At 32.8% G+C, this 15,282-nt stretch overlaps 1 protein-coding gene across 1 annotated transcript; it reads right to left on the bottom strand.

The window, feature by feature from the left end:
* Positions 1 to 13: 13 nt before the first annotated feature.
* Positions 14 to 9,001, bottom strand: LOC106714425 (myrosinase 1; the record flags this gene model as incomplete). Its single annotated transcript, XM_014507472.2, has 7 exons — positions 14 to 255; positions 673 to 914; positions 1,659 to 1,964; positions 2,798 to 2,892; positions 3,110 to 3,685; positions 4,497 to 4,615; positions 8,970 to 9,001. Coding segments are annotated over 7 exons (1,578 nt in total), but the record flags the coding sequence as incomplete, so codon positions are not given.
* Positions 9,002 to 15,282: the final 6,281 nt, after the last annotated feature.

Raw genomic sequence — 15,282 nt, 5'->3', positions numbered from 1 at the left:
TACGTACTTAGCGTTTTATATACAAAAATAACTAGCGCTGACGAAGGTTACACCATTAGCCTGTATAGAGGTATGAGTGGCAGGACGGTGGGCATGAGGAGGCTGGCGCCGGAGAAGGCGGTGAAGTCCTCGGGGTCGTAGTCTGGCGGCAGGCCGCGCGACGCCACCACGCTGGCGTACAGCTTGGCCGAGTGCTTCGCCGTCCGCGTCTTGTTAGGACTCTTGAAATCAACCAGATAAAGACCGAAGCGGGACCTGCAAATGCATTTACAATATCATGACCAGAGTGAAAATTATAACGCGGTTTTGACACATTTCTGTGTTTTATTTCATATACCTTATCCCACTTATTTTTGAACGGAGACAATGATATTTTGGAATAGCAACATAAGGGGAAAAAACAACACAATACAGACTACAGTAATGATGATATGCTTGATGAGTTTTTGTATATTTTATGCCATTTTTTGTGATCATAAAAAAACAAAAAAAATTATATAATAAGATTTCAACTTTAAAAATTCTAGAATTAAAATTTATATTTTCTTACATTGTCACGCTTTTCCTCGTTTGTCTAGACCGAAATTGTCAAAAAGTATAATTTGAGACGACAGTACTAAAGTAATAAAATATCTTGTCTTAAGGTTTGCAACAATAATGAAAAATACTTACACGTAACCGTCATCCCATTCGAAGTTATCCATCAAACTCCACGCGAAATAGCCGTGCACGTTACTATGGTCTTCGTGGATAGCGTGCAGTAGCGCGTTCAGGTAGTGGCTATAGTACGATACTCGCGCCGCGTCGTCAATACCGCTGAAGTCCGCGTACCCATTCTCAGTCACGATAATCGGTACGTTATTATAAGTTTTACTGATCCATTTGAGCAGACGTCGGAAACCAAATGGTACGACCTTAAAGAAAACAAATTTAACAACACATGCGCATCACGAGCTCTTAATACCGTTCTTAATCTTGAGCATTTTACCAAACTGGTCGGTAAAACTCCGCCTTGGCCACGACCAACATTGACCCTCACTACACCAGTATTCAATGGCTAGAGCCTGTCCCATTATCATTTCCAAGTACTGTTACTGTATACTATCCATGTAGATATGTCATACTTCCACAATGAGCATAGACTTTTTACTAAACTGTTTTAGTGGGTTAATTAACATGGCCTCGACTTTACTAGAAGATCTAAATAAATGTTCCAACGACGATAGTTTTAACGTTGATAGATTTGTAAAATTGAATTAAAATGAGGTCTACAATTAAGGAAAACCGGAATTTAACGGGCGGTATTTCCAACATTGTAGTTATCGTAAAGTCATTTGTACAATGCAATGCCATTGACACGAAAAATGTAAACCTGGTTAATATCACTATTAACAATAACAAAAAGGATAAGATCGCAACTAAGATCTGCACATAACAAGGCAATGCATTTGTGCGAATCAACACAGTTGTATCTCAAATTATCTCTACAATGGCGCAAGATAATAAATGTGCAATTATATAAAATTATCAACACCTGATGTATATTTAGTACGTTATTTAAGCTCGGCAAACTGCAGTCAATGTGACCTCAAGATTCTTAATAATCCTCTATGATAAAAAACATTAACAGTTATTTGAATAATATTAAATGTTCTCACCTTCAACCAAGAGGACGAAGATTTCGAAGGCCATTTTGGATCTTGTACTCTAACAATGCCTACGTCGTTTTCATGGGACGGTATAGCTCCTACTTCCTTGTCAGCCATACTAAGAAGATACGTTGTATAATGATTCAGACCGAAGAAGTCAGCAGTACCTCGGATAAAGGCAACTTCTTCTGGTGTAAACTTAGGCAAACGTGAGCGGGTGTAATTTTGAAGTCGACTCTTCTCATCTACAAGTTTTATGAGCTCTGGAGGATAGTTGCCTTCAGCTGAATATACGGGATGCGCATACCATCCTACCTATAAAGTAAAGAAAACATGCTACAAGTTAATTTTATTCTCTTTTACATCACGCGTTAATCTTTTTGTATTCACATACAAGCTAAGCATAGAAGTTACATTTGAAAATTATTTAAGTTAATTAACATAATAATCTTAATGACTGCAACTGACCGACAGTTGCAGTTTCCAAATATTACGAAACGTTCAATATAATTATGATTGCAATTTGATATACAAATATAAACAGAGTTTTTAAGTCTGGTAATGTCGTGAAACTATTGCATTGTTAAATAGGTGTTCTTTGGTCGGTGCACAAAAGTATGCGGCAGTTGCAACGTAAATCTGGTTTTCCAATTCCCCGTTCGAATCGAAACAATTATTACTTTATTCTGTATATAAGATATTACAACAGGCCTTGTCATAACTTTTTAAATATTTTATAGCATTGCATTACACTTAAAATTGTAATTTCCATTTATAAAGTATATGCAAAAAAAAATAATGTTCGAAAAAGTTGCATGTAAACATATCGTCATCTTTTTTTTTCAAATAAAATGAGACATAAAAAATTAAGTCTAAATTGTCTGCAGTGAAAACTCAAAGTAATATCGTGGTCGTAACCTTGTCCATATGATAAATGAAGGTCGCACAAAAGGATGCAGGATAAATGAATTGAAAATCCATAATAACCTTCAGTTATTCAAAATTACACCAACATTTTCATCATATTTCGTTGTTTTATTAAGTTAAAAATAATACCTTCGTATTTATTATTAGTAGGTATTTGTTAATATTTTAATAGAACTTTAAATTGGCAACATCGAGGTGATAAATAAAACAAAACAACTTACATGTGTTTTTAAATATAATTCGGCCGCTTCCCTGTCCCTCGGTGAGTTAGTTTTGGGTTCTGCCCAATTAGAATCCAGCGACATTCCAATTTTACCTGAAAAGTGAAAGGATTTAATATCTCTTAATATAATGTCGCTTATTAAAATTAATTCCACTGCACAGAAATATTCGCAAAATAATACAAAGCTATTATTTTTCATTAAAGTAGTTTCAGCAGGGGTAAGGCTATTGATTTTTTACTGAACTGACTAAAATTTTTACCCTCAGAGTTTAAATTCTTACAGTATCAACTAAAATATTTTTCTAATTACCTCCATTAAGTGACCTATAATTCGTATCGAACAAATGGTAGACACTCGCGTGAGCCTTCAACAGATTATGCGTACATAAGTACTCCGCAACACCGTGGCGGTTTAATGCTGGAGCTCTGTAGGTACCGCCGTAGCCTTCCAGGCAAGTCTGCATCGGCTCATTAAATGTCACCCAGTATTTTACTTTATCACCAAAATTGTCAAACAACACCTTCGCGTAATCAGTAAAGTAATCGACTATATGTGCATTCGTCCAGCCTCCAATATCTTGAAGCTTCTGTGGCAAATCCCAATGGTATATCGTAACCATAGGCGTAATATTGTACTTTAAAAGTTCATCAATCAAGTTTTTATAATACTGAATGCCTAAAGGGTTGACAAAATTTGCGAGCCCTGTAGGTAACACCCTGGGCCATGATATTGAAAATCTGTATATATCTACGCCCAGTTCGTGGACCATTTCAGCGTCTCTCTTATACAAATGGTAGGAATCCGCCGCTACGTCCGCATTAGAACCGTCTTTAACAAAACTAGGATTTGTGTGGATTAAGTGATCCCATATACTCTCAGATTTACCTGAAAAATGAAAATGCTTATTAATGTTTAATTTAAACTGACGATATTCCATAAACTGTATAATATCTTACTAATATTATAAATGCGAAAGTTTGGATGGATGGATATTTGTTAGTAGGTATCTCCGGAATGGATCTTGATGAAATTTCTGTCTGGTAGAGCACATAGGCTACTTAATTCCGCGCGGACGGAGCCTCGGGCGATAGCAAGTATGGAATAAATCTCACTAATGTTAGAAATGCTAAAGTTTAGATGGATGGATGGATGTTTGTTTGAAGGTATCTCCAGAACTTGATGAAATTTGGCACAGATGTAGAACATAGACTGAAAGAACACATACAACACACTTGTAAAGTTTTTTTAAATTTCGCGGACGGAGTCGCGGGCAAAAGCTAGTATGATATTTTTTTTCAATGTTATGATTACGTTGTTATGATTTGGTTTTTATTTTATATTTTGGCCAATTTACATTTTTTTTTTTTGAATTTACAATTTTTTTTTTTAATTTATAACGAAACTAATAATTAAGTATTCATATTCAAAGCAAGGCTGATTTTTTAGTACAAAAACAAAAAATAGAAGGACAAAATGTTCAAGTTATCAAAATTTATGTAGTATAACAGGTTTTTATCACGGCGGTGCCAAGTTCATTTTAAGCTTCGGGCAGGTGTATTCCTAACCAATACAAAATCTATCAAGAAATATAACATTCATTCATCTTTCCCATTTATTATAAAGTAATATTATTAGTAAAAAGTAAGCTATCAGTAGGATTATAATCCATTTATTTCTTTTCATTAAAAACTCTTACCGTCTTCATTCCAAGCTCCTTCTATTTGTGCAGCTGCAGTGGACACACCAAATAGGAAGTTTTTAGGAAAAGTGTAATTCGACTTTGGACCGCCAGCCAAGTTGATCATCGCTGCATGTCTGGAAAAATGTACAATAAATTACATTTAAATCGAAATATTAACTACCAACATATTTAAATAGCTTAAGTATGGCTATAAAAACCGGTGACAATAATGCACGAGATTTTAATATGAGTAAAGCATAACGACCTTCTTTGTTACAGGTGTTTTACTACAATCAAAGGATTTAGCATAACAAACATTTTATACGTAAGCATATCATATTGTACATTAACTTCGCATTGTAAGTACACGGGATGGAATAAGGTGTTTGACGTCTCGCTTTCAAAGTGCAAGCGAAGTACCCTCTTTTTCAAATATCATTTTTTCCAAAGAGTTCAGCTTCTTGAGACCTTGTTACAGCAGGATACCTCGTTTTCGTTAACGTTCGTAAATTGTGTTAACGTAAACCCTTTTTTCACTAACTACACATCAACAATAATGTCTGTATTCTGTAATATTCTGCTAATTTGTCACCATACGTATCAAACGTAGTACGAGATAATGCACTATTTTGCAAAGGAAACAATGACCTTGGTAGCTAAATAAGGAAACGACTCAAGTTTTTCCACATTATATCTAGCCTTAACAATTGCACCTCAACTATGCGTTCCTACAATTTAAAGTGTTCATGTTCTTTAACGTCATTACGTGTAAATGCATAATTTGTACCACTATAATTCTTCCAGATTCTAACCATTCATTTGTGACTTATATTAATCTGGTGATTAAAGTATTATTAAACTTCAGACACCAAACTCGAGGAATGAAATACAAAGTAAACATGCATTTAGCTCGTATTCAGTATTCAGCGACATTCCAAAAGTGCAATAAAATGAAATTACGTTATCACTTTAGCTTGTGTAAAATGTTAAAATGTCCTCAATTTGTTTTGTGAAGTCTTTTATAAATCTTCTTTATCTAAAGTTAATGCTATAAGTAAAGATGATGTTGCTTTCTTTTACTGCACTACAGCTTTTACTTTTTATTAAAGAATCATAAAAACAGCAAAATAACTGGATTTAAAAGACATTTCTGTATTTTTTTTTATAAATGATACAGTGTAAAGTGCAATAAGACGATAAGACCAGTATCTTATCCTTACCTCTTTTAAAAGATAGGAAATGTACCATTTCTTAGTGGATTGTTGAGATATATGAACTCGTGGTCAGTCATGTTATGCCCAAGGTCTTCTGTCATAAGAAAGGAATCCTACCTGCTATCTGCCACGTGACTAAATCAATAAAACTACAGCGTGACTGAACAAAAAGACTTCATTCGTCGAGTTTTGTTAATTTTTAATCTGCCCTTTTGATTTCCTCTTAAACCTGTCGTTCGACGAATTAAGCGCCAATAAATTTCTATTACATTTATATCTCAAAAAAATTGAAACACTCCATCTAGACGTATATCTTATGTTTATAAACTTGCAAATATTTTACATTTGATATACTTAATAGAAATAAGTAAAATAGACGGCTTATCATCTAAGATTTCAAAACATGTGATAAAAACGTAAATATTTATTTATACATTTACAATGTATTTTATACAAAGGTCTTACGCGATCATTGTCACTGTCAAAGCTCGTACAGGGCGTACTCACTTCCGTAAGGAAAACCTTCTACCGATTGGCCCTTTTGCGGAAAAAGTATCGCAAAAGAACCTAGACACAGAGGTATAAAATTTGTCCTCGGATAATGTCTCGCTTTAACAACTTTGTTAAGAATTTCACGGTAATAATGCACATTAAGATTTTTTCCTGTCTAAAGAGATTTACTAAGCAACGTAATGCCAACTAATTTTAGAGTTATTTTTTTTTAATTTCAAATTTTATTAATCTAAAGATTGTTGTTGATGTTTTTGTGATATAAAATAATATCGGACCATGTGCCACTTTTCATATTTCATAAATGTATTTCTATCAGCCGTCATATCTGAACTGACTAACTTCGGAATAAACTTTTTTTACATAGTACGTCCCATAGTTTTTTCGGTCTTCCGATGGAATGTTTATATAATAGACAAAGAGTAAAATAAATTATAACAATAATTAATCGTTACAAAATTTAATTATCTGTGCAGTCCGAGACTAATGAAAAATAATTATAAACATCCTATTAATTTTTATGTGTAAGTCTTTCTGATATTGAAGACCTTATAATAGTTTTATAGTAATGCACCCTGATGAAGGAAGCACAGTTACTTATCGTTATTGTTATTTGTGTTTACGTCCCTAATATGTAGAGTAAGCTCGAGCCTCTCGGTAGGGACCTATATAAACCGACGACAATTAAATACCTATAACTTTAAATAATTTATTAATTAGTAATGTATTCAAATTATAACGGTTATATAGAGATGTATTGGAAGTTTAGAAGAGTAAAATACTGTGACTACCCACCGCAGGGAAAAGTTCGAAATTTACACTAACACTGTAGTTTGGAAGGCGGGTCGGTTCTCAAACAAATCTTAGGCATTGTATCAATTTGTTTGAGCTACATTTTCTTAAAAACATATCATCTTTTACAATTTATTACACAATTGGTTATGCAAAACGCCTTAGAAGGCCTTCAAATTTTTGAATAGCAATTTAAAATTCGACATGTTGATTGCCTTGTGTTCTTCAAAATATTCATTATCATAAGTATTTATTGTCAATGATTTTGTATAAATAAGGATATGTCATTAGTTTTTGTAAATCATCAACAAATGTTCACCTCGTTTCAAAAAAGTTATCAAGATGTAATTTGAAATATACCATATTTTTATGAAGAAAATGTATCGATCCGATTTTTAACCATTAAATACTACGAAAAACAAATTGATGTTATCATTATTGTAATTTACATTAATATATTACTTTTTACAGTGGTAGATAACAGCACAACAACATCTGTTGCACGAATTGGTCGTTTTAAATAACGCAAATAAAAAATCCGTTTTAAAATTTATAATACAATAAAAGAAATATAAGACTTAAGAATAAATTAAAAAAACTACGAACAGCAGTGAACTGGTCTTGCACAGCTACACGAATACATAGCAATAGCAGAGTCTGAAATGAACTTTAGTCATTGTAAGAATTTAAAATTATTTTAGTTTTTTAATCCGTCAATACTTATATTAATTTTCATCGGAAGAATTTATTTGTTTGAACACTAATTCCAGGAACTCTTAATCGGATTGAAATATGTAAATAATCATTATCATCATCAATTCACTATACGTCCCCACCGAGGCACCGAGACCCTAAGTTAGGAGTTCGCAAATATCTTTAAATTTCTTAGCAGATATTGCATCAAAATGTTTTCTTTCATCGTAAGAAAATCGGGTAAATAATATGTAAATCAAAAATCGAAAAATCCTTTGGTTCATGGCGGGATTCGTACCCAAGACCTGAAGATTACAAGTCAAGTGCTTAACCCCTGAACCACCGACGTCCTATGCTGATCCTACGCTAATGTAAATATGGATGCATTGTATAACGTATGATGGCTAATGTGCGATTGTTTAAAAACTTTCAAAGAAGGAAAGCGGGCTTAATGAACATCGACTACTAACTAATAAAAATAAAATGCATTGCTAATATATCTTCTGAATAACACAAAACTATAAGGAAAGATTACAGAAAGTGGTACTGAACAATGCAAAAGGTGACAATGATTTCCATTTGATATTAAATGATAAGATACAAATGTTATAGACAAGAACTTGCAGTTCCAATAACAGGATTAGTTTTAATACAATTGAAAGGGCGTTAAAATGTGAAATTATCAACCTTTGCGAATTGCTCTAGGTCATGGATATAGAGATCAGATTATCAATGAAACACTATAACTTAGAATTAAATGACTTCTGTTTAAATAATGTGTATTTTTCCGTTTTTGGTTCGAATTTTCTAGCGTTTGATGTATTAAATTTCCTTTTCTATCGCGTCTTTACTTGCATAATGTCCATCTCTATTTTACTTGATCACAGTAAATATATTGTCCTTCAATTTTTGTCCAAGACATGTTCGTTTGTACTATCTTTTGTGTCGTGTCCTCTACAACTTAATTCAATAAGACCATTTGTAAGAACGACATTACAAAGTGGGTATGTATTTGGTTATTGTAAAATTAGCATGAAGAAGCCACTTATAGTTAAAGTTAATAGCGATAATTTATTTATTTTGTGTAATACACGTTCAAAGCAAATATCATTTTGTTATGCAAATGCAATAATATTTTTCAGTAAGATGGACATTCTGAAATATTTGAAGGATGGTAAAACTTAACTTTTTCATGACTGATCTACATATATGACATTTTTATTAATACTTAAGAACATTTTTTACTGAATTCTCAAATAAATATAAATTAAAAACTTACCCTTCAATAATCACAGCGGCTAAAACTAATATTAATTTGTACGTCTCCATTTTACTATTTTATATTAAAACTATTAAAATATAACAAAAAATATCACTTTCAAATATCACTTCAGCTTAGGAATTACAATTAAATACTACAAGTTAGCTACGTAATAAAAGGACTGAATGTATGCGAGTGATTGTCGTATTACGACCCGAAGGCCGATTTAGCAATTTGACGTGCGGCGCGGACAAACGTCGACCGCACACTGTATTCTCGGAGTCTGAACAGCCCTATAACATTAAATACGCCGCATTGGGGCTGATGATTAAACTAATACAGTGATAATGTATGCCTCACGCTCATGTCAAAGCAGCAGCTATTAGGATACGTCCGCAGACAGGCGAGCTCAATGCAAAGTAGGAAAATCCTCCTGCCGAACCTCTAGATATTCGAAAAAAATTAAAGTAGGTGTATAAATTTTGGAAACTCAAACTACTTGTCAGTATTTCATTAACATTTTGACCATGATGAAAAACATTCTCTTTGAAGAAAATAATAATTTTTACTACTCCCCTTCCCGCACCTGGATTATCGGCTGGCGTCGTATTTGCATAGCCACAGACTTTAAAATTATGTGTTAATTTTTGGCCAAGATATAGATTTTAGGGACTCTTGTGAAAGTCCGAAATCCAATAGTGGACATCTGTTGATATTTGTATTTCATGATAACCCATTCGGTACTTTTTGATGAGGTTAACCGATTATATGAGGTTAACCGATTACATATATGACAAACAATTGATTCAGATGGTCGCTTCCTCATTTATACTATAAAATAAAAAGAAGTGCACATTTTTTTTCTAAATTTGTTTTTCAAATGTTTTCCTTACAAGTTGTACTTATGTTGATTAAAAAGGTGCTGGATTTAAAAAACGAGACGAAATAGCACGAGACAGTAATTAAACTTATATTTGATGATTCCTTTGTGCGTCAGAACAGTATCGGGATTTCAGACCATAGAGAATTATTTTAACATGAGTGCGTAACTAAAATTATGGCATCAGGTACTTTCCGCCCATGTTTTTCCTTGTATTTGATCGAATATTGTAGGAAAGTGACAATATTCCTTATTTAATAGCTATGCTTAATAAATGTGCAACACATGTTTATGCATTTTGATTGTAGGGCGTTACGTGCATTACTAAACACGTATGTGAATTCCCAGACATGACATATTGTGTACGATAACTTAAAACCACTGACCTCTGTAAATGGATTGGCTATTAGAAGTAGTATTTTGCGAATATTTTATTTTCGCCATTTTGGCGCTGATGGTAGCGGTTTTTAGCGGTGGTGTGGCTATCAACTAATATTATAGATAGAATTAACTTTCACGTAACATCAACAGCCGCGTTTAAATCGGAACAAAGCAAAAGCTGTCATATTGCCAAGCAATCGCCTATTCATTTGTAGAGATCAGTGTTCAAAACTCACAATTTTTCCTTTTCAATTTAAACCACAATTTCGGGCTTATAGAGATTACCGAAATGCTACAAACTTATAGATGTAACGCACTCTACGAACTATAAACGCAGGTCCAATAAAAAAGAGCTGATGAATAATAAAATAAATTAGGCAATTGTTCGTTATTTTTAAACAGATATAACTAGAAAATAACATGTTAGAAGGACATTTAGATCAATGAAAGAAGCCTTCAATTTGATTCAACAAACATAAATCAAACACATATGATAAAAGTTTAACGTTAAGAATAAGAGGTAACCGTATATCTTAATAGTAAAATCTTTTTATATAAACCATAGATATGCAAATCACAGGCAATCCGAACCCATTCAATTTTTAAAAAATAAAAAACAAAGGTTTCCAGCGTAACCAGTTATACTTGTTTTAAATAAAAAAAATATGCAAAACAAGAACATTGTTTTAAAATTAATTGTTCAATAAAAATGACCTATTTGTTTAGATTATGCCAAATACTTTGTTTGCTAAACATACTGTTTATTTTGAAATGCCGGTCTTTATTATGTAACGAAAATGTCCTCTACATGTTTCTTTCGTTTCTTGTTTTCCTACAACTTTTTTATATTTATATTATATTTATTTTATTATAAAAGATTATGAATTGTGTTGAGGTACACGTAAATATCCGCTTCTAATGTCGTCACGCTTCACATATCCGGCGTTTTAGCCTTCTGTTGCCAGCGGGCACAGGGGAAAACCACGAATTGCATCGCGGTCTATGCGTAGGCGTTTACATTTGTTTTGATAAGAAATGCGTAAGTGCGTTTCCAGTCCCACAATTCTTTAAACAGAATCACTCAAGTCACTTTTAACTTAATCGTTACTGACTGTATGAGAACAAACAGAGATAAAAATTGCTACTTGCTCCTTTGCAGCTCCTCTGTACCTTAACATTTATGAAAACCGAAAAAACGTTCTGTTCGTTCGTAATACATTCTTCTCGAATACAGTAAATGCAGTTGAATTTATTGTTTTTTTTCTTATCTCCTTGGTCTTAGTTCTCTCTTTATATTAGTTACTGAAAAAAAAAACATAAAAAAAACATTTTCGTTTTCTGGTTTATTCTGCTTCTTAAGGTGCCTCTCCGACTAGCGAACTTTCCGGTTCGATGGTTGCTTTTACTCTAAAACTAAATTAGTAATCTTACTATGATCGTGACTACAAAAATACAATCCGATATTACAACACAATCAAGATAATTTAATAACAAACAATAATCCATCAAATAGTAACAAGTTATCGTCGCAAAGTACATGACCGTGTACTAAGAAACCTTGAGTTCTGCGGTAATTATAAAATACCAACCATTTAATTTATTCTCCATCAATTCTTACGTTTATCTACTTTTAATAATACCATTAAAATGATAATGACATGAATGAAGTTCGGAGTTTATAATCAAGGTTTTAATTTATTTAAAGAAAGAAATATACGTTTTAGGATCTTTAATTTGATTGTACACAAATTCTTAAGACGCAATTTTAAGAGCCTCCGCATATGGGGTAAAGACTAATGGAAAAGGTCTCGCATGCGAGCGCTGTGGCATGCGTAAACAGGAATTCTCTCGCATCACGCATACTTGCGCTAACGACTAATGAAACTGCGCCCTTATAAATTAATAACACATTGTTAAAACAACACTGTGGGGGCGTAAAGTACCCAAAAAATCTGATACTATTATTGACATAATTGACGATGACGATACCAAGGCAATTATCACAAATATTCGTGCTAGACCCACTGTACGTACTAAAGTTTATGTCGTGGTTTTTAAATTCCTTAAGTGAGTGATTCCTGTGCTTTATCGAAAAGCAAGATTTATCAAACCTTATTAAGCCATTCAATGGTCAATGTTGATTGAAATGTGCAAATAAAACTGTTAATAATTTAACGAAATCTATTATCAATGCGACTAATAACAATAAGCTTGTGTGTAGTAGGTCTAATTTTACTCCTGTGCGGATAGCTGGAAGTGGATTTGACGGAGGAGGGAATGGGATGCTTGATGGGAATGCTGGCTGTGTTTAGATTTTTTATTTATTTACAATGGTCAACTCTAAACAAAATTATTATAACATTGATCATGAAACGAAATAAAAAAGTTACACTCACGCACAACTCATCCGGTGTCGGCACCAACTAGTTTAACCTTTTTAGGGAGAGTAGCCGTTTTTTTAATTTTTAGTTATAAAATGTGTCAGAAAAGTTTAAACAATATTACTATGCGATTAGTTTTTATAATTAAATTGTTCGTAATTTTACATCATAATATATATAGATCTCTTTCATTTAACAATTATATATTGATTTTACGTCAATATGCTGGTTTTCACCCATGTGATTGATATATAATAATTCTAATAAACTCCGAATCCCGTTGTAGTACTTTTTGTTGCGCGGTAAAGATAACAAATTGTTATTTTCAAATAAAACAAATTAGTAAAAGGTCAATACTAGAGTTCTCGAGACTATTTAATAATTGCTTTGAGTTGATGCAATAGTCCAAGTGGATTTCGTCTTGTTATATCACTTTTTGATCTCTTTATATAATGAAATACGTCGTAACGACATACAGAACATTTGTAAACAACTTGCTGTATTTATGCAAAAAGGCAAAAAATCCAAATCAAAACTCTACAATATTTATAGTCCGCCATGTTCAAGTTTGCCTTTGAGCCGTTACAAGAAATAAAATTGGCTAAAAGGTCTCGCATCTTTCTTGCCGGCCCAAACAAGCTTATTGTACTATATTTATGCGCACTTAATCTATTATTAAAGTAAAACAGTCGCAAGAAAAGTGGTAGTCCTTGCGAAGGTTAATCAATTCGCCTTAACGCGGTTTAGTTGCACCGCGCAAAACTGTACTTAAGTTTTTTTTTAGTCTGGTATAATTGTTAACTTTTATTACTTGTTCCAAATATTGTAAACAACAGATACACCGCACATTTTACGCTATATTTTGTTATATTGTAACCAAGTCCTATAGCAAAAAGATTGCGTAATAAAAATAAACAGATTAGTAAATTAAAATAAAAAATTAAAAGAAATTAATCATTGTTACATGAGAATAAACACATATAATATTCTTATTCAAAGCTTAGCTTAGTGTAGAGCTGTCAACAAAAATCTTGTTCGTAGTTTTTATTTGTTAGTTTCAAGTTAGTTACCTACTACATAAGTTCCGGTTAAGGTTCTGACCCCATTAACCTTGAGTAATATAATAACAAAGTTATAGTGTGAGCTACTTGATCGAACTTGGTAATAAGTTGCATTGGCACGTCTACTGCACGTCTATTTCATTCTAAAATGGTTACAAGTACAAATAAGTACGTACTCATTACTCAAGGTACTTATTTGTACTTATAGTTTATGACGAAATTAGCTTTATAATTTACAATTCTATAGCCAATGGTCATTGCACTCAATGCTACGTAGACCATAAAATGATTGATCGTGTACAGCATTTCCTGATCTTTGATGGTAGCAAATAAGTTAGTATTAAGCAAATAAATTATTGTACACACACGCGAAACATACACGGGTATTGACAGTCAACTATAATTATTAAAATAACCATAATTAATTCTATTAATTTGTTAATTGAAGACTTCTTACAAAGACCTATTGGACTGTTTGTTTCATTTAAGAAAAGCAATTATCTTTGGATTGCTTGTTCTTAGATGCAGGGCGAAATCACGTACGCGCGCAATTTTCTTTTGAAAGGATATGTGTGTATCTTCTTCGTATGCTTCATTAGTTTGAAATGATTTGACCTATGCGTCAACCAGCTGCCTCCATACCGCGCTGTGTTCGGTTTTTCTCAGGGCATATCGGTCGGGATATGTTAAAATTAAACGTTGGCGATGGTGATGTTATTACACAATTAATTATATAGCAATTTCATATTACATTAGCTATTCACAAGCGCATTTAGTAATTACTCAAAAATAAATTAAAAAGCATGTGCCAATGCTTGTTTTATCTTTCGTACAATTTTTAATTGGTTTATAAACAACCTTCACCGTTGACAAAACTTCCGCCCTTCACTTGATAAAAGGTATTTGTCACCAAGTTTACTTAAGATACGGGATAATACACATTTTGGTGTATTATTATCACCACTTACTAGTACTTGTGGGCAATACCAGTAAAGGTAATCAAGTTATTCCAACGATTTTTTTATATATCAAACCCACAATACCCACCCACAATCAACGACCACACTAACAATTCTACAAAAGATTACATTCATACATTCATTCATACATCTGACATTTTTAATTATCAGACAACGACGTCTTTAATATGACAATATAACTTTCATTTAATTCGCCACGTTCCATTAAACACTTTTAATCGATGCAATTAAAAACAGTGCTTTAAATATTTTTATTTGCTAATTAGAATTACAATGAGTATAATAAAAATTGTAATTAATCAAAATTGCGTAATATTTGCGTTAATATAAATATAAATAAACAGATTCGTTTAATGCAACACATGTAATCAGGCTTTCACAATGAATACGTTGTGTAATTCAAAATTTGACCGCTATAATTAGTCTTTTAAACATAAATTATATGTATATGAATGTAATGTTTCTACAAAAAAAAACTCGACATCCTCTACCACAGAAAGCACTCCGAGATTTGTTTGGTACAATTCCTGCCACCGAGATGCGTCATCTGACGTCACAGCTGACCGCCAGGTACCATCTAAAACTCGACGACTGGCAGTCGCGAAATATTCTACCACGCACTTGTTATGGTGCGGTCTGTTCTCGGCG

Source organism: Papilio machaon, chromosome 2 (assembly GCF_912999745.1).
Source record: "Papilio machaon chromosome 2, ilPapMach1.1, whole genome shotgun sequence".
NCBI lineage: Eukaryota > Metazoa > Arthropoda > Insecta > Lepidoptera > Papilionidae > Papilio > Papilio machaon.
Note: the sequence above shows the minus strand (reverse complement) of the source record. Positions and strands in the feature narration are given on the sequence as shown.